Raw genomic sequence first — 15,138 nt, forward strand, 5'->3', positions numbered from 1 at the left:
AAATGGATTTGTGAGCTTCCTAGTCTTTGGTTACTTTGGCATTCATAGAAGAGTTGTTGCTATCTACAGTGACAATGAATGCAATACTCTGACAGGGTTTATGATTAAATCTAAACCAGAATTATCTGACAACGTCTGTAATTGTATAGAATCTGATTATACACAAATCCTGGAGGGACTCATCGAGCAATTAGGCATGTTCTCAATACTTCACAAGATCAAATCTTAATCCCCTAAAGATAAATAATGATTTCTAGTTTCTGTGCAACACAGAGTTTCTCTGTGGTTTGCGTGCATTATGCCACAATAATCTGCTCAAGATAAGACAACAGCCAACTGGAATGCACTCAAGCGTTGATTTAGTTTTTATCAAGTGACACCTGACTCACGATTAGTGGCCATACAAAGGGATTTCTTTCACACTTCCTGGGTTCCTACCACAGTCAACACCACCTCCTGCTTTGGAAAAGCTTCAGCCAACTTACCTTCACTCCTAACCTATCAGGAGCACTTAAGTGCACAGTTCAACTTATAATACCTAGTCACAGACCTGTCTTCAAGCCTCCTGTGCACCTGGCCTCCACACTGCCCTTATGGCACTCTTCAGGAGGGACTGAGAACAGAAAAAGGTGAAAGAATTGCAGCTGTACTTCAGAGACACCAAAAGGCCAACATCTGTCACTGTGTATAAATACATTCCTGTGATGAGCCTCCTATCTTAAAAAACCCTATTGTAATTTACCTACAATAATCTGGTAGTGACAATACTGCTGTTCTTTATGAACTATATTATATACAGTTTAGAAGTGTCACAAAAGAAAATAAACCAGAAGAATGTAAAGCAGCATTAAGTTAAGAAGGCAGTAAGAAGGAAATCACAACGTTTTGTGATCTGAGTACAGCAGTGAATACATGCCATTTATGCACCTAGCTTTAGAAACAACTGCTACTCTTGCCCCCAGAAACACTGACTAAATCTTCAAAGCTGTCTTAACACACAGAAGATCTGGCATTAAAATTAATGAGAAAGAAGAACTTCAGACAGCTGCCAACAATTAGAAGTTGCTACAGAATATCTTGCCAACAGACAGACTGACTGACTGAATGGGCATTCTGAAAGAATTTAATTTAAGCTCATCAAAAGATTTAGCCTACAGCTAAAAAAGAGAAACAAATTCACAGTTCACACACTTTTACATTTAACTTGAACTCTTCATTCACAGACTTGTCTTGTTTTTTATCCACAAAAATGTTCAGAGAGTCGTGGCCAAACTGAAAGCATCAGCACGTCTGTAACTGCTTTGAGTCTGAAAGTCAATTGTGTGAGTTTCACCTCAAACTTACTTTGACAAACTCTTGCCGTTCTCTTTTCTCCCTAGTTTTAACTAGCCTACCAAGTGAGCAGCAAAATACACACTAGGTCAAATTACTAAGGCACACAGCTAAGAAGCATTACTTAAGTCTACTAGAGAAGCGCACTCTGCTGCTGTAAGAAAGGCAGACACCATAGATTCATGCACTCAGGTGGTGTTCCTGCTCTAAAGCAAAACATGTCTCTTTTCCCCATCTGGAATGCACAGTATGAAGATACCAGTGAAGACCAAAGGCTCCTCCCTGCAGTGGGGTGCACAACACAGTTCCAATACACAAAACCTTCTGACCAAGAAGGGTATGTTCACCTTGCAGAAATGCTGTGGACAGATCGCTGGGAAACAGAACTAGAAAATGGCGAGGAATATAGAGAAGTGAAAGTGGTAAAATCCCTCCAGACATACAGCAAAACTAGAAATAAGTTCAAATTCAAATGACAAATAAATGTCCACACCAGTAAATTAATTCAAGTATAAAAGAGCTACCCTTGAGCCAACATAAAAGAAAAAACATCCCTTGTCAGCTTCCTTCAACCACTAACTTGCAGCACACTGCAACTACAGAATGCATCCACACCAGCTTCACCCCGCTGTTTTCTAGAGTGGAGACCTTCAGCATCACAGAACAGTCACAGAACATCCCAAGCTATAAAGGATCCACAAGGATCACTGAATCCAGCTCCTGGCTCCACACAGGACCATGCAAAATTCAAACTCTGTGTTTGAGAGCATTGCATAAACACTCCTTGAACTTGGCAGCCTGTTCCATGCCTGCTGTCCTCCAGTGAAGAACCATTCCCTCACCCAATCTAATCCTCTCCTGACACAGACCCATGCCGTTCCCCAGGGCCATCGCTGTCAGCAGAAAGCACAGCTCAGCACCGCCCCGCTGCTCCCTGTGAAGAGGTGCAACCGCCATGATGCCCCCAACGCACTGCCTGCTCTGAACACAGTAAGGGGCCTCTGTGCCCCTCATACATCTTGTCCTCCAGACCCTTCACCATCTTCACAGCTCTCCTTTTGACACTGTCAAACTGTTTTATGCTCTCTTCTATTACGGCACCTAAAGCCCGCACAGTGCTGGAGGTAAAACAGCCCAGAAGGACAGCCCCACCCCTCACTTGGTGGCTGTGCTTATGGACCTGGGGCACCTCGCTGGCAGGACAGTTCCTAGAACACAGTTGCTTCATTTGTCAGGTTTAATTCTTACAGGTGCCTGCTGGAGAAATGTTAAAACTTTTCAAAGTTCTTTCATGTTGCCTCTGTAGATTCGACTGCAGGCAAGACTGCGAACCAGCCTAGGCTGTGAAGGAGCCAAACCTCTTCCTACACAAGAAGCCAAGTAGCTGTTACTGGACTTGCCCAGTAGCAATGCTGAAGCTAATTGTTTTTTGGAAATGGGCAAGCATGTCTAAAACTGCATGCTACAGTTCATGTACTTCTATTAATTACATGTATTCCTTCTTCACAAAGCATACCACTTCAGTTTTAAGACACATAAGTCAAGCCAAGTTTCAGCAGCAGTTCGCAGAAACAAGAATTGATGCGCATCCAATGAGTATCAGTGTACAAACACACGCCTTGGCAGGGGCCAATTTTCCACTATCAGTCCCCTTCTTAGGGCACTCAACGTAATACTGTTATGCTAAGTACACCAAGACCAAAGCCTGGTTGATATTTGAGTGCCAAGGCCCCGCTCCAGAGTGTTTGACAGACGCTTTTAATGTACAGTGTATTTGCCATGAGCAGTTTCTGTATATAAAATATTCATGGAAGCATCCAGACTTGCACGTTGGTAAACTCAGAAATAAGGTGCTGAAGAGGCTGAGATTATACAACAGAGGGAAAGACTGGATTTTGTGTTGAGGAACATGGTTTAGTGGGAGCTGTTGGGAATAGGTGAACGGTTGGACTGGATGATCTTTTAGGTCTTTTCCAACCTTGGTGATTCTATGATTCTATGAAATAATTTTGAAAGAATTATGTATATAGAATATACATAAGAATAGAATAATAATAGAATGTATAGAAAAAGTTCTGAGAGGAAAGGGTAAGTTTGCATGCTCTCTGCCTTGCTCTTTCCTCCTGGGGAAAAACAACCTCTGCATTCACCTTTTCCCTGGACTTCTCTACCCAGGCTAATAAACTGACACAGACGAGTCATGGGAGACACAGAACAGCCTGGGATGACTCACAGACCACCACTCTTCCTCGAAGACAACCTTACTGATGTTTTTTTCCTTAGCAGTGCCTTCACTGGGCAACCACTGACATGAGTATTTGGAGCAATTACTTGAGTTGCCTTAACGCCAGTTCAGTAGCTGCCTCTGGATTCATACTTCCCCCTTGGCCTGGAGCTTAAAAAAAAAGAAAAAAAAAAAAAGAAAAAGCAATCTCTTCCTCAGTACTGAACAAGGTCTCCAGACTTTTGTTTACTGTTCCCAGAAGCCACAAAAACATCTACAGTCTTTTCATGTAGTATGCCTCACATATTTATGCACACATTTAAAGTTAACCTTTATTCCCAATAGCCTCAAACAAACAAAAAACCCAAGCTCTTTTCACTAGTTATTAAGCTCCATTGTGGCAAAAGATGCAATTCCTTAGAACATTTATTGGTCACTTACTGCATCATTAAAATGCCACATTTCATTAAAATGACAATCTACAGAAGAACAAAGGTTTAATAATCTGACTGCCCATTAAAAAACTCTACTGCAGGTCTACAGTGTTAACACAGAAAATTCTGCTTTTCCCGTAAGCACCTGTGATACATGTGATGTTTTTTAATGGAGTTACTTCCTCACCATTGCTGTCATAAAACACAGGCACAGTAATAACCAGCTCATAACATTTAATGAAAGGTTTGCAGGCCCACAAAGGAGAGTCCAAGTCCTGAGGGAGAGAACTTGGGAGGAAAACAACTCTGGCATCGCAGATGAAGCCGGTGCCCCCATTTCTCAGCAAGCCCTGAGATCACTCACACAACACAAAGCGCATCCAGGCTCATGGGACTGCAATCCCTATTTTCTGCCATTAAAACACTTCTTATTTATTTAAGTTTGTTACTCAAATGTATTTCCTAAAATGCATAATTTTGATCAAGCACCCTTGGAGCAGCTAATCCAATAAGCAGCCTGCAACTCTACACAAAATCAACCTACAGCAATCGTGCTCTTAAAGAACAGTAACAAAAAACCCAGTGTCACTGACGTTTATTACACTGAGAGTACAAAGCTGAAGCACTTCTGTACCACACAAAAGATGAAGATGCAGAAACAGACGTAGCTGCAGAAAATGAAGAGGCAAAACAGACCTAGCTAAGGCTTCCTGCCTGCTCCCCTCCCACTTGTTGACATCAGGTTTGCAAAAAAAAAAATAAAAAATAAAATCTTTTTTTGCACGTGATTTAACATGATGAGAGGATGTCCTGTGTTGCACGCACACCAGGAAGCTGGGCTACTCAAAAGTAGAGGTTGTAACTATTTGCATTCCTCCCCGGTACAAGACGTGGACACATCAGAGAACAAAGCATCTCCTCTTCAGTTGTTGAACTGGGTCACATCTGAGGTAATACTATAAAAGACTAAGATGATGTTAGTGTCACATTTCTCCAGTGACAAATTTAAGATACTCATGAATTTTTAGATTTAAGACAAAAAAGCACAAGTCTTTCTGGCACAGCTGTATTTTCTAATTCTCACAGGCTAGAAATTTTTGTAGACTAGTAATAGATAATTTCTTCAACTGTTAAACAAGAGGCCACAAGCTTCTACACTGCCTCTAGTATCACAAAGATAGAGAGAGAAAAGATGAAGAAAACCCCTTTCCCGTACCCATCCCTCCTACTCAGCCCTTCCAATACCATTAACTGAGATAACACCTCTGCACAGCAAGAAGAACAAGTCAGTAGCAAAAGAGGAATTATGCTGAAACAATAGATGGTAATTCCATGACAAGACGATGGCAATTCATTTGACATCCACGCAAGGGAGGAAGTTAACTGAACAGAATATTTCTCTATCTGAAATATACAAGCAGCAGATAATTAAAACTCCTTTTATTTAAATCTGTGATTGTGGAGGAGGAGATCAATGCATACTGTGGGGCCCCAATCGCTATTTATTACAAATTATGGCTTGTTTAGAGAAAACAAACAAACAAAAAAGCCCTCCAAAACATTCTCCATGAACTACAAAATTAGCTTTAGAAAAAGCAACCAACTATAAACTATTTGATGAAACACTCAGTATAACACAGCCAAATACCTGTAGGATTAGACTAAGAAACTTTATGGGAGCAACTCCAAACTGATACACAGTTTAAATAAAGAAAACTGAAAGCATAATGTGAGGCAAAGGACTTGTACCTGTATTTTTTACTTGTTGAGATAGAAAGAATTGAGAATCGCTTCTGCTTTCCTAACAGTTTAGGGTAAAGAAAACACCAGGATGTACAAATCTTTGTGTTTGTGCTTTTTGTTTTGTTCTTTTTCTGCAGCAGCAGTTAGGAGGAGCTTCTCAAATCCCAGCACAACTTCTGGGAGCCTTGGAGCTAAACTTCCCTCAGACCTGTGTTCTCTCTCCAAATGTAGGCTCCCACATATTTCCTCAGCCTAACGAATATTAGGTACCTTGCATTTCTCTTCCTGTTTGTTTGCTCATCTCTTCTGCAGTCCCATCTGTTTTAAGCTGAGGAGGTAATGCAGGCAAGGCCACGGCAGCAACCACCAGGTATAAAGAAAGTTATACACAGCAATTTCCACAGAAAGAGCCACCAGATCCATTTCCCACGGTGTCTGTAGAGCACTGCAGAGACGCACCATGTTTTATAAGGAAACAGATCAGCACCTACCACACGTGAGCAGTCTGAGGGAAGGTGCACACTATTTCCAGCAGGACTGGACAGAGCTGCGAGCTCTGCACTGCTGCATTCTCAGCACACCCAACCACATTGGCTCACAGCTGCTACACTACAGCTTGAGCAAGTCTTGCAATGTGGTCACAGAAGAACTGAGAAGGAAGCAGCTGAAGCGAATAATTAATCAGCAAGGAGGCTAACAGCTACAGTTGTGATACAAGGATTAAAGCAGGGCAGAAGTGTAGTTTCACAACTGTCAGCCAAATCAACCAGGGAAGGAATAAACAAGATAACTCTTCAAGGACACCTACCTTGTTCAAATCAAGATTTAAGGAGATATATTTGCATTCATTAGTATATTCATTAGTGTACTCAAACATTCAAAGCTTTCAAGCAGTATTAAATTCATACCCCAGGAACACTACCCTAATAAACAGCAAGTGCAGCTATGAAAATACAAAGGAAACACAACTACCTGTAAACAAATAATGCCACTGTCCCTTTATTTAGTCAAAGCTCAGAGGGGAAGTATGAACAGGCAGACACGTGACATATAACCCAATCATTCCTGAGCGCTGCCTCTCCTCACACGGCAAGCAGGCAAGCGCATTGATTAAGACAACTGCCATTCAGATGCATCCAGACACACTGCATCTGGCAGGGAGCCATCATGAGGAATTTCTGCATGAGAGGAATTCAAAAATGCATTGTTTGGGGGAATTTCACAGGGGGAGGGGAGACTACAACTGATTGTCTTAAAGCAACATGAGCTCAAATGTTAAAACAAAAAAAAAACCCACCCTTTTTTAAGGTGATAATACATTGGTGTTATTGCGAGCACAAGAGTTCATGAAAAGCTTTAAAGTACTTTCTGCTGAGCATTTTGAACAAAGTGAGATTATGAGCTCCTCAGATTAAGACCTGGCTATTTGTTTTTCTTAAAAGGAAAATCTATTACTGATAGCAAGGAAAACACAAAAGCAATTCATTGCTCTTCTGTTTTGTTTACAATATATACAGTAAAAAGCTAATTAGAAAGTTGCAGACGAATGTTAAAGAAACCCAATGAGCCACCTGAAAATTGTCTATGTGGTTTGGACAGAGGGATGGACATCTTGCAGCATGTGGAGTTTTGTAAATAAAAGCTTTAAGAAACTGCTTACTCGTCATCCACGTAGGCATCCATCTTAGTTCCTATGCCACAGGATACCTAACCTTTGTCCTTCTAAGATAACTGCTTTACATCTGCTGCTTTTCTGTTCCATTAGCTTTCTGACTGGTTGGCCGTGAGCCAGCAGTGTGCCCTGGTGGCCAAGAAGGCCAATGGGATCCTGGGATGCATTAAAAGGAGTGTGGCCAGCAGGTCAAGGGAGGTGATCCTTCCCCTGTGCTGTGCCCTGGTCAGGCCTCACCTGGAGTACTGCGTCCAGTTCTGGACTCTCCAGTACAAAAAAAGACAGGCATCTGCTGGAGAGAGTCCAGCAGAGGACCTGTACCTGAGTACCTCCTTGCATGTCTCTCAGTAGGCCTCTGCAGTCTTTTAGAGCAGTAGTGACCAAAACTTCAGTTCCATGTTTCAGAGACAGGAACGACACTTACTTCATACAGCAGATGAGCTAGATTAATCATTGTTAAAAAAATGCCCTAGACTTTGTCTCTGGTTTTAAATAAGTCACAAATATTAAACAGGAGCCTCAAACCATGTGCATCTGAACCCAAATTCATTTCCTTCAGCTGTAGCGATGACTTTACCAGCCTGAAATTCTGTAGGCTCTGGTGCAGTGTCACTGATCCCAGCACTGTGCTGTTCCTGTCTGGAAAAAACAAAAGCCATGAACTGCAGCAAGACATTAATACTGTAGCTAGGTCCTTGAGAAGAATTACTCAAAAGGATGAGGAGTTCTTTTTACAGTCCGGGTTTTTATCAAGAAAAAGCAGAAAACTTTAGAGATCTTCTCCTCAGAAGTAACACCTTGCGAGTCACTTTGCCAAAAACCCCCTGACTTCTCTTCCAGCACCTGCAGAGAAAGGATGCTTTGCTGCCTGCATTAAGAAGTGCTGAGCAGAAAATGTTCATTTCCATTCTCAATTTACAAGGTATAATTTAAAAAGAGTAAATCAAAACTAAAAATAGGAAAAGAAAACAGACCAAAAGAAGGTAGAAGACTGAGAAAGCAACATTATGCAGGAAACAAAAGAAAAGCCACAACAGAACGAAGTCAGGAAGACTACCACTTGCAAGCAGTACGCTACATGTTTCGTAGTGTCTCATATAATTCAGTACCAAATATAGTAAAGTCACGTCTTTAAAATTAGTCCCTGTCAGCACAAAGACAACAACTGAAGATGCACAGTGCACTTTATGGCCTAACACTGACAGCAGCAAGACTCACACAATGAAGAAATGGTTATGTCCAATTTCTTTAAGCAAGACAAGTCAGATGCCATCTAACTTGCATGTACTTCCAAATAAAACCATCATGTGTTGCTCACCCTTGCTCTCAACAGCTTTTCTTCTGAGGGGACCTCCCTCCAAACACTTCCATATACTCTTTACAGGTTTTTGCTCCTTCAACTTCCCTCTTCCAGCTCTTCTTGCTCGCATCACTTTCCCAGCCCAGACAGGCATTCAGCCTGCAGAACATCAACCTGTCCCATTCAGGGATGAAACAGATGGCAAAAAAAACTTGAATTATCACACGTAAGTACTAATGGATGTGTATCCACATACGCAGATCTGCATGAGATGCTGTTACTCTGCACACACGCCCACGCAGCACAAAGTGATGGAACTGAGCCTAGCCAAGAGCCACTCATTCCACTCGTCTGATCCGAATGTCCACATTAAGCTGCAAAGTGAAATTTAAGCAACAGCTGTCAGCTAGAGGAATGCAAACAGCAGAGCAGAGGCACTGCGCAGCACACTAGCACACAAGACAGCTTTCAGCAGGAAAGGTGGGAAGCAACGGAGTAGGTTTTGTCTTACTCTCAAAGAAAATTTTTAAACTCTTGATACCACAAATATCCTTCTAGCAGCACAATCCAGTTGTCTCATGTAGTGCCTGATACCTCTGCTAATATACAGTGATTAAAAGTTTTTGCATTTGCTGCACACAGAAAAATCTAGTGACTTTTCTCTGAGAACACATGGTTAACCGTGCATTGTTGTTGGGGAGAAAAGGAAGAAAACCTCAGGAGAATGTGAGACAGGCATTAAGGCAAGGATCATAAAGAGAGGTTTAATGATGGATAATGAGGCAGTTTGATGTTTTGTATTTTCCACAGCCATGAGATGCCAAGCATTAACAGGGAGTTTTAAAGTAGATGAGGCAGAATGGTAATTAAGGGGCAAAGGACACTTACCTGCAAACACGGCTTCAAAGAGATGTTTAGAAAGATTTTTTTTTAAGCAAGTCTTATTCTGCAGTATATCTACATCTTTCTTTTCAAAAAAAAGTTCAAACAAAATCTTCATGCTCATAGAAAACAAAGCCCTCAGAAAACAGACCTCAGAAAGCCAACGTCAGTTCAGCAGAGACCCTGGCTCTCCTAACACCGCAAGCAAGAAGCTGGCTGTCTCAGAGGCAACAGAGCCAATGCTTTGACCTCTCCAGTTCTGTAGTCAGAGTACAGAGCAGCAGTGGGAGCTGCAGTTGCTGCTCAGCTTCATTCTGATCAAGTGCCACCACACCGTTCTGTCAGCCCCTCTCCTTAGCGCTCTCGACTGGCAGCAGGAGGCAGGCAGCCACACAACGGCTCCCTGCAGTTTCATCTGGCATCACTGGAGTCTACAGCAGGTTACAAGCATCCTAAAGGATCACCAATGCTCTCTCAAGGAGTCTTACAGCACATGCTGTGTGATAGAACCCTGATATTAATTCGATCAAGACTAAGGTTGTCTGCTAGTGAGTATAAAGCTATCATATTTCCTCCCCACAACAGTTTTAGAGAGATTAGGGCAATGTGCCCAATACTTGCACTGTCTGCAGTGAAAGACAAACTCAGCGTGTGCTACAGAAGTTGGGTTTTGCTCGCAAGTAGTCCTCAAAAACAAAGTTGAAAAAAGTGTCTTCTGCCAAACTATATCTCAGTAACATCTTGTTAACACAGAAGTAATTTTCTTTATCCTGATTTCATTGCTACCATTGAGGCCTGTCGTCCTCCTCGATTACTGTCTACATGAGTTTTTAAGACAGTAACATACCTTCAGGCTGTGACTTTATACATGAGAGTCAAAACACACAGAAGGCAAGTTAGTGATAACTGCCCAGCTGTCAGCTGGACTGTGTAAGCGTGAGTCCACTTTCTAATAACCAGAAATTGAAGAAAAAAAATACGAAAACAAACTTACTGCTTTCCACACTATCTGCCTACAGCACAGCAAGCTACACAGACATGATTCTGCTTTGCACAACTGCAGAGTGGCACAAACTCAACACACTAATGCATGCCTTAAGGCTGCATAATACAAAGATTGTACAGTACAGAATAAAGACAAGCTGCTACACCTGAGGTTACTATCATTTGCTAAACCACAGCTAGGCGATGAACCCAGTGACTCGAACATAACAATGCACACTCAACAACAAGCAGCTGCTGTTGCTCACCTGTTCCTCCACACCTCCTAATGCTTGCCTCACCTTAACCACAGCTTGCTGGATTGCTGTGAAGTGCTGCTGTGAGAACAGCCCACGCTAAGATATGATCAAGTGACTGGCGCTTAGGCCAGGTCCTGAGCTTGGACAGTGGTAGCAGCTCAGGGAGAAGGTCCCTGGGCCAGCATGCCTGCAGATCTACCTCACCTACTGTGGATATGGAACCATACCTGAGAACACAAGGCTGACTTACACTAGAAGCGGGCACCTCTGTTAAAGGTTCATGAGGAAACCCTCAAGTTCAGCGCTGGAGTAACAGGAGTACTCTCTGTTCCATTTTTACTCCTGAACCTACAACTTGTGAGGCTCTTTGCTACCAGCACAGCCTCAGCCGTGCAGCAGCCACAGGAACACCAGTGTCACACAGAGATATATCCGAGCATTTCAGTTTGTCTCGCTAACCCCCGAGCAGCCAGAAGAACGCGTGGAGGACACGAGGTCTTGCCGTGCAGGAGAACGGCGTTTTCCACCGGTAACAAGCACCTGTAAGCGCCAGGCTCTGCTCCCAGAGGCCCGGGGCCGCCGCCAAGCCCAGCTCGGCGGGGCGGCGGCACAAAGCGCGGATGCGGCGGACGGGCTCCCGTAGGCCTTTACAGCCGGACAGCGCCGAGAGGCTCCGCGCCAGGCAGGCGCAGGGCAGCCCCGCGGCGGCCGCCTCCAGTAGAGCCCGCAGGAGGCCTTCCCTTCCCCGCCCCGCCGGTCCAGGACTCCGCGCGCGGTGCGGCCGAGGCCCGTCCCGACAGCCGAGCGCGCAGGGCCCGCCCGCGGCAGCACGACCGCCTCCCGCGGCCCCTCGCACACCGACCGCGGGGGAGAACGGGGCCGCGCGCGCAGCCTGGAGAGCGCGGCGGAGCGCTTCGCTCAGGGCGAAGAGCGCTCCGGGAAGCGCCGGGCGGCCGCGCTACGGCACCGCCGGCGGGGAAACAAAGTCGGGGCAGCGCGCGGGGCGGCCGCGCCGCGGGGACTCACCTCGTCGCCCCACTTGAGGACGTCCTTGTGGCGGTCGCGCAGCGCGCGGTAGATGTGGAGGAACTGGAGGATGCCGTGCTTCCGCACGTGCTCCGCGTACCGCCGCGTCTCCTCCCAGCTCAGCGGCGAGCCCTGCGACAGCAGCCCCATGCCGGCCCCGGGTAGCGAGGGAGATCGGAAACGAGCGGCAAGCCGCAGCACGACCTCGGAACGATCTGCGCCGAGCGCCGCGCTGCGCGGCGGGTCCAAGCCCGGCGCCGCACGTGACGGCGGCGGCGCGTCAGGCCGTGACTCAGCACTTTCCGCCGGCAGCCCCGCCCCGCCGCTCCGCCCGGCTCCTGCGCCCCGCGGGCAGCTCCGCGGGCACGGCGGAGGAGGTAGCGGTGCTGGGGCGTGAGAGCCGGGTAGTTCGGCCCGGCCCTCCTGGAGGATCGAGGGATGCGAGACGTTCACTCCTGCCGGACAAAGGCAGGGAAGGAGCTTACGCAGTTCGTTCCTGCACGTTTGTCTGTGTAAGCACCTGGCTGCGGCGAGATGGGAGCTAGGGTCCTCTTGAGACAAGTCAATAGACAGTTTCAGATTCAGAAGGCAGCACCTCGCCCTGCCGAGCCGGTTGTGCTCGGGCCGCGCTTCCCGCGCTGCGGTTGTGTCCCGTTGTGCCGAGGGGAGAGAGGCCGCGGCTCATTGCCTCGGGGCGAACCGGAGCCACGTTCGTCACGGGGAAGGCGGGAAGTGTCACGCTGTGCATTGTAGGCTCGATACAAAACGGAAGAAGGGCTGTGTCGCTGCTATCAAAAGCGTCATCTAAATAAGGAGACGAGCAAGAAGCTGAACCTTAGGTGAAGGGAGAGACTTGCTTCTGAGAGCGCTGTCCTTTCTGGGCACCATTAAAAAGCAAGGGATGTGAGGAAGTTTGCAAAGCAGACGAGGGCTCAGATTTGGCAATTCATTCTGCCTGAGCCCTGTTTTTCATTCTATTCACACAGCTACTTCTTTGTAGGCCTTTGGGGAAAGCATGGCTGGCATGCAGTAGGATTGCATAGTTACGGGTTTTGAGGACTAGTAAAACATTCAAATTGTGCTTTGAAGGAGTAGAAAAAAAATCTCTTCCATTAGTTCCAAAATTCCCATAGTCTTTCTGATTTTTGAAAAATGGGGGACTTAGAAAATCTTCACGCTTGGCAACAGAAGTCTGATGAAAAATATTGCTTATGCAGAACCAACTTCTTTGTGTTTGTGCTGTGAGAGGACAAAGTGTCTGCATGTTTGGCCCCTTGTATTTGAGGCCACTTGCACCAAAGGACGGAGATTCAAATGTTAGTACCACCGCACTGTCACCCAATCTCAGGTTTTCTGTAGGTTTAGTGTCCAAATGGGTGCAGTTGAGAAGTCCCATCAATACCAAATGCTTCCAAACAGTATGAAATGACTCTGCCAGTGGCCTCTTTCCTTCTCTTGGGACAGCTGTTCTGATTTTGGAGCAAATGTTATTATATCAAAGCAAACTGCATTTGTTATCATATGAATCCAGGTAAACCTGCCTGGGTTATGTAGCGTTTGTGCTCGCTGTTCACATGGCTGGTAGAGTGCTGTGTTCTGAGAGAAGTTTTTGGAAGCTTTGGGTATTTGTTATCATCCCAGAGTGCCTTGAGTGTGCTATTGTGTGTAATTACACACAGTCCTGTACATTTCTAGCAACATAGACTAAATTTCCAAACTAAGCTTTACACTAATGCAAGCTGCTATTAAACAGTCTGTACTCTTCAGCTGACCGTGAATGTTACTCTTCATCCTGAAATTCAAGAGCTCATTTTCACTGGTTTTCTCTTGCCACTAATATACAAATTCTTGAGTTGTTTCAGTGTTGTTGTCTACTTTTTTACCCCATTCTTGTGTGCTTATCAACTATTGAGGTAGTACACTATTTATGACAGAAAACCAAGCTACTTTCCTTTTGCACCAGTAAAACTGATAAAAATGTAAACTGTTCTCTCACACTGTGATCTTTAGCTTCACAGTGTGACATCTCAGCTCTGTTTATGAGGTGTTTACTGTCTTCAGCTGAAGGTCCTTTTTCCTTCAGTTCTAAATGTTTGTTTTGGCAGCGTTGGGATATATGTAGCCTTTTCCCCTGCAGAGAACTGTGCACAGACGAGTATAAACTATTTTAAGGCTGACAGGCATCACGTGCAGAAGTATTCACTTCTGCGTAACATCAAATATGACTTCATGATGCACAAATATTGTGTAATATTTGCATGTGTTCGTAATGTTGCATAATCATTTCTAGTGCACTTGATGTGATGTATAATGGCTTCCAATACACTTTATATTAAAAAAGAGAAAAAGAAGCTTTTCCAAACATACATGGTTGATGTGGTTGATGCGTTTAACCCAGTACCAATTTTCCCAGCCCCAGGATGTGACTTTCTCCAGACAGTCCAAAGGAAAACCTGTATTCGTTTTTGAAGGAAATTGTTCACTAGAAAGCCATTTTATTGGGAAGAAATACTTCCTTCCCAAAAATGTCCTTTATCTGAACTTAGCAATATGGAACTTTAATATGCAGACTCAGTCCAAATTCACTTTCCCTCAACAAGATCTGTGTTATAACTGGGCCAAACCACTCATTTACTGAGTAGCTGCTTTTCAGTCCCAGCTAGGGACTCTGTTCCTCATTTCTGAAGCTGTACCTACTTACCACACAGCAAATTATCATTTATTTGAGGATGTAATTTTAGTACACTTTCAGTGTTTGAGTGTTCTTTTGTTTTTGTTTGTTTGCTTTTTATTATTTTTTTTTTTACCTGTTGGGCAATTAGAATATTTTTTCTAATTAAATTACATATCCAGTTAAATAAGTATCAGCTTTTCCTTTCTTTTTGTTCTCCCTGCTCTGATTTAAAACAGAAACTTAATGGAAGAGCCTTGTCTTATATGAAAAGGAACAAATTAATTGCATCCAAAAATAAAAAGGAATTTACCTTTTTTTTCTCTTTTTTTTTTTTTTCCCCCAGACATGGAAAAATAATTTTCAGGTTAGTTTCAGCTGTGTTATGATAATGTTGAAGCAGCATGGTAACACCCAGAGAGGGCTATGCCAAGAAACAAATATTTTAAGAAAAAAAAAGTACTGAAGTTAAAAAGTCCTGGGTGATCTTACTGATCCTTGCCTCGAAAGCCATTAGAAAAGCATTCCAAAACTATCTACTAGACTTTCTGCTAGATGAAGATCAGTAGAGATCTTGAAAAGTTTTCCAGCTGAAATAGTTAAAGGCCTGTGT

General features: G+C 44.3%; 1 protein-coding gene across 1 annotated transcript in view; it reads right to left on the bottom strand.

The window, feature by feature from the left end:
* GCLC (glutamate-cysteine ligase catalytic subunit) overlaps nt 1–12,058 on the bottom strand; it is a 31,861-nt gene extending 19,803 nt beyond the window's left edge. The window contains exon 1 of the mRNA XM_042838911.1: nt 11,855–12,058. Within this exon, the coding sequence (XP_042694845.1) occupies nt 11,855–12,004 (150 nt within the window). The 5' untranslated portion in view covers nt 12,005–12,058. The remainder of the gene's footprint in view (nt 1–11,854) is intronic.
* Nucleotides 12,059–15,138: the final 3,080 nt, after the last annotated feature.

This window comes from Centrocercus urophasianus, unplaced genomic scaffold, assembly GCF_019232065.1.
Source record: "Centrocercus urophasianus isolate 14NV4802_14NV808 unplaced genomic scaffold, USGS_Curo_1.0 seq_10, whole genome shotgun sequence".
NCBI lineage: Eukaryota > Metazoa > Chordata > Aves > Galliformes > Phasianidae > Centrocercus > Centrocercus urophasianus.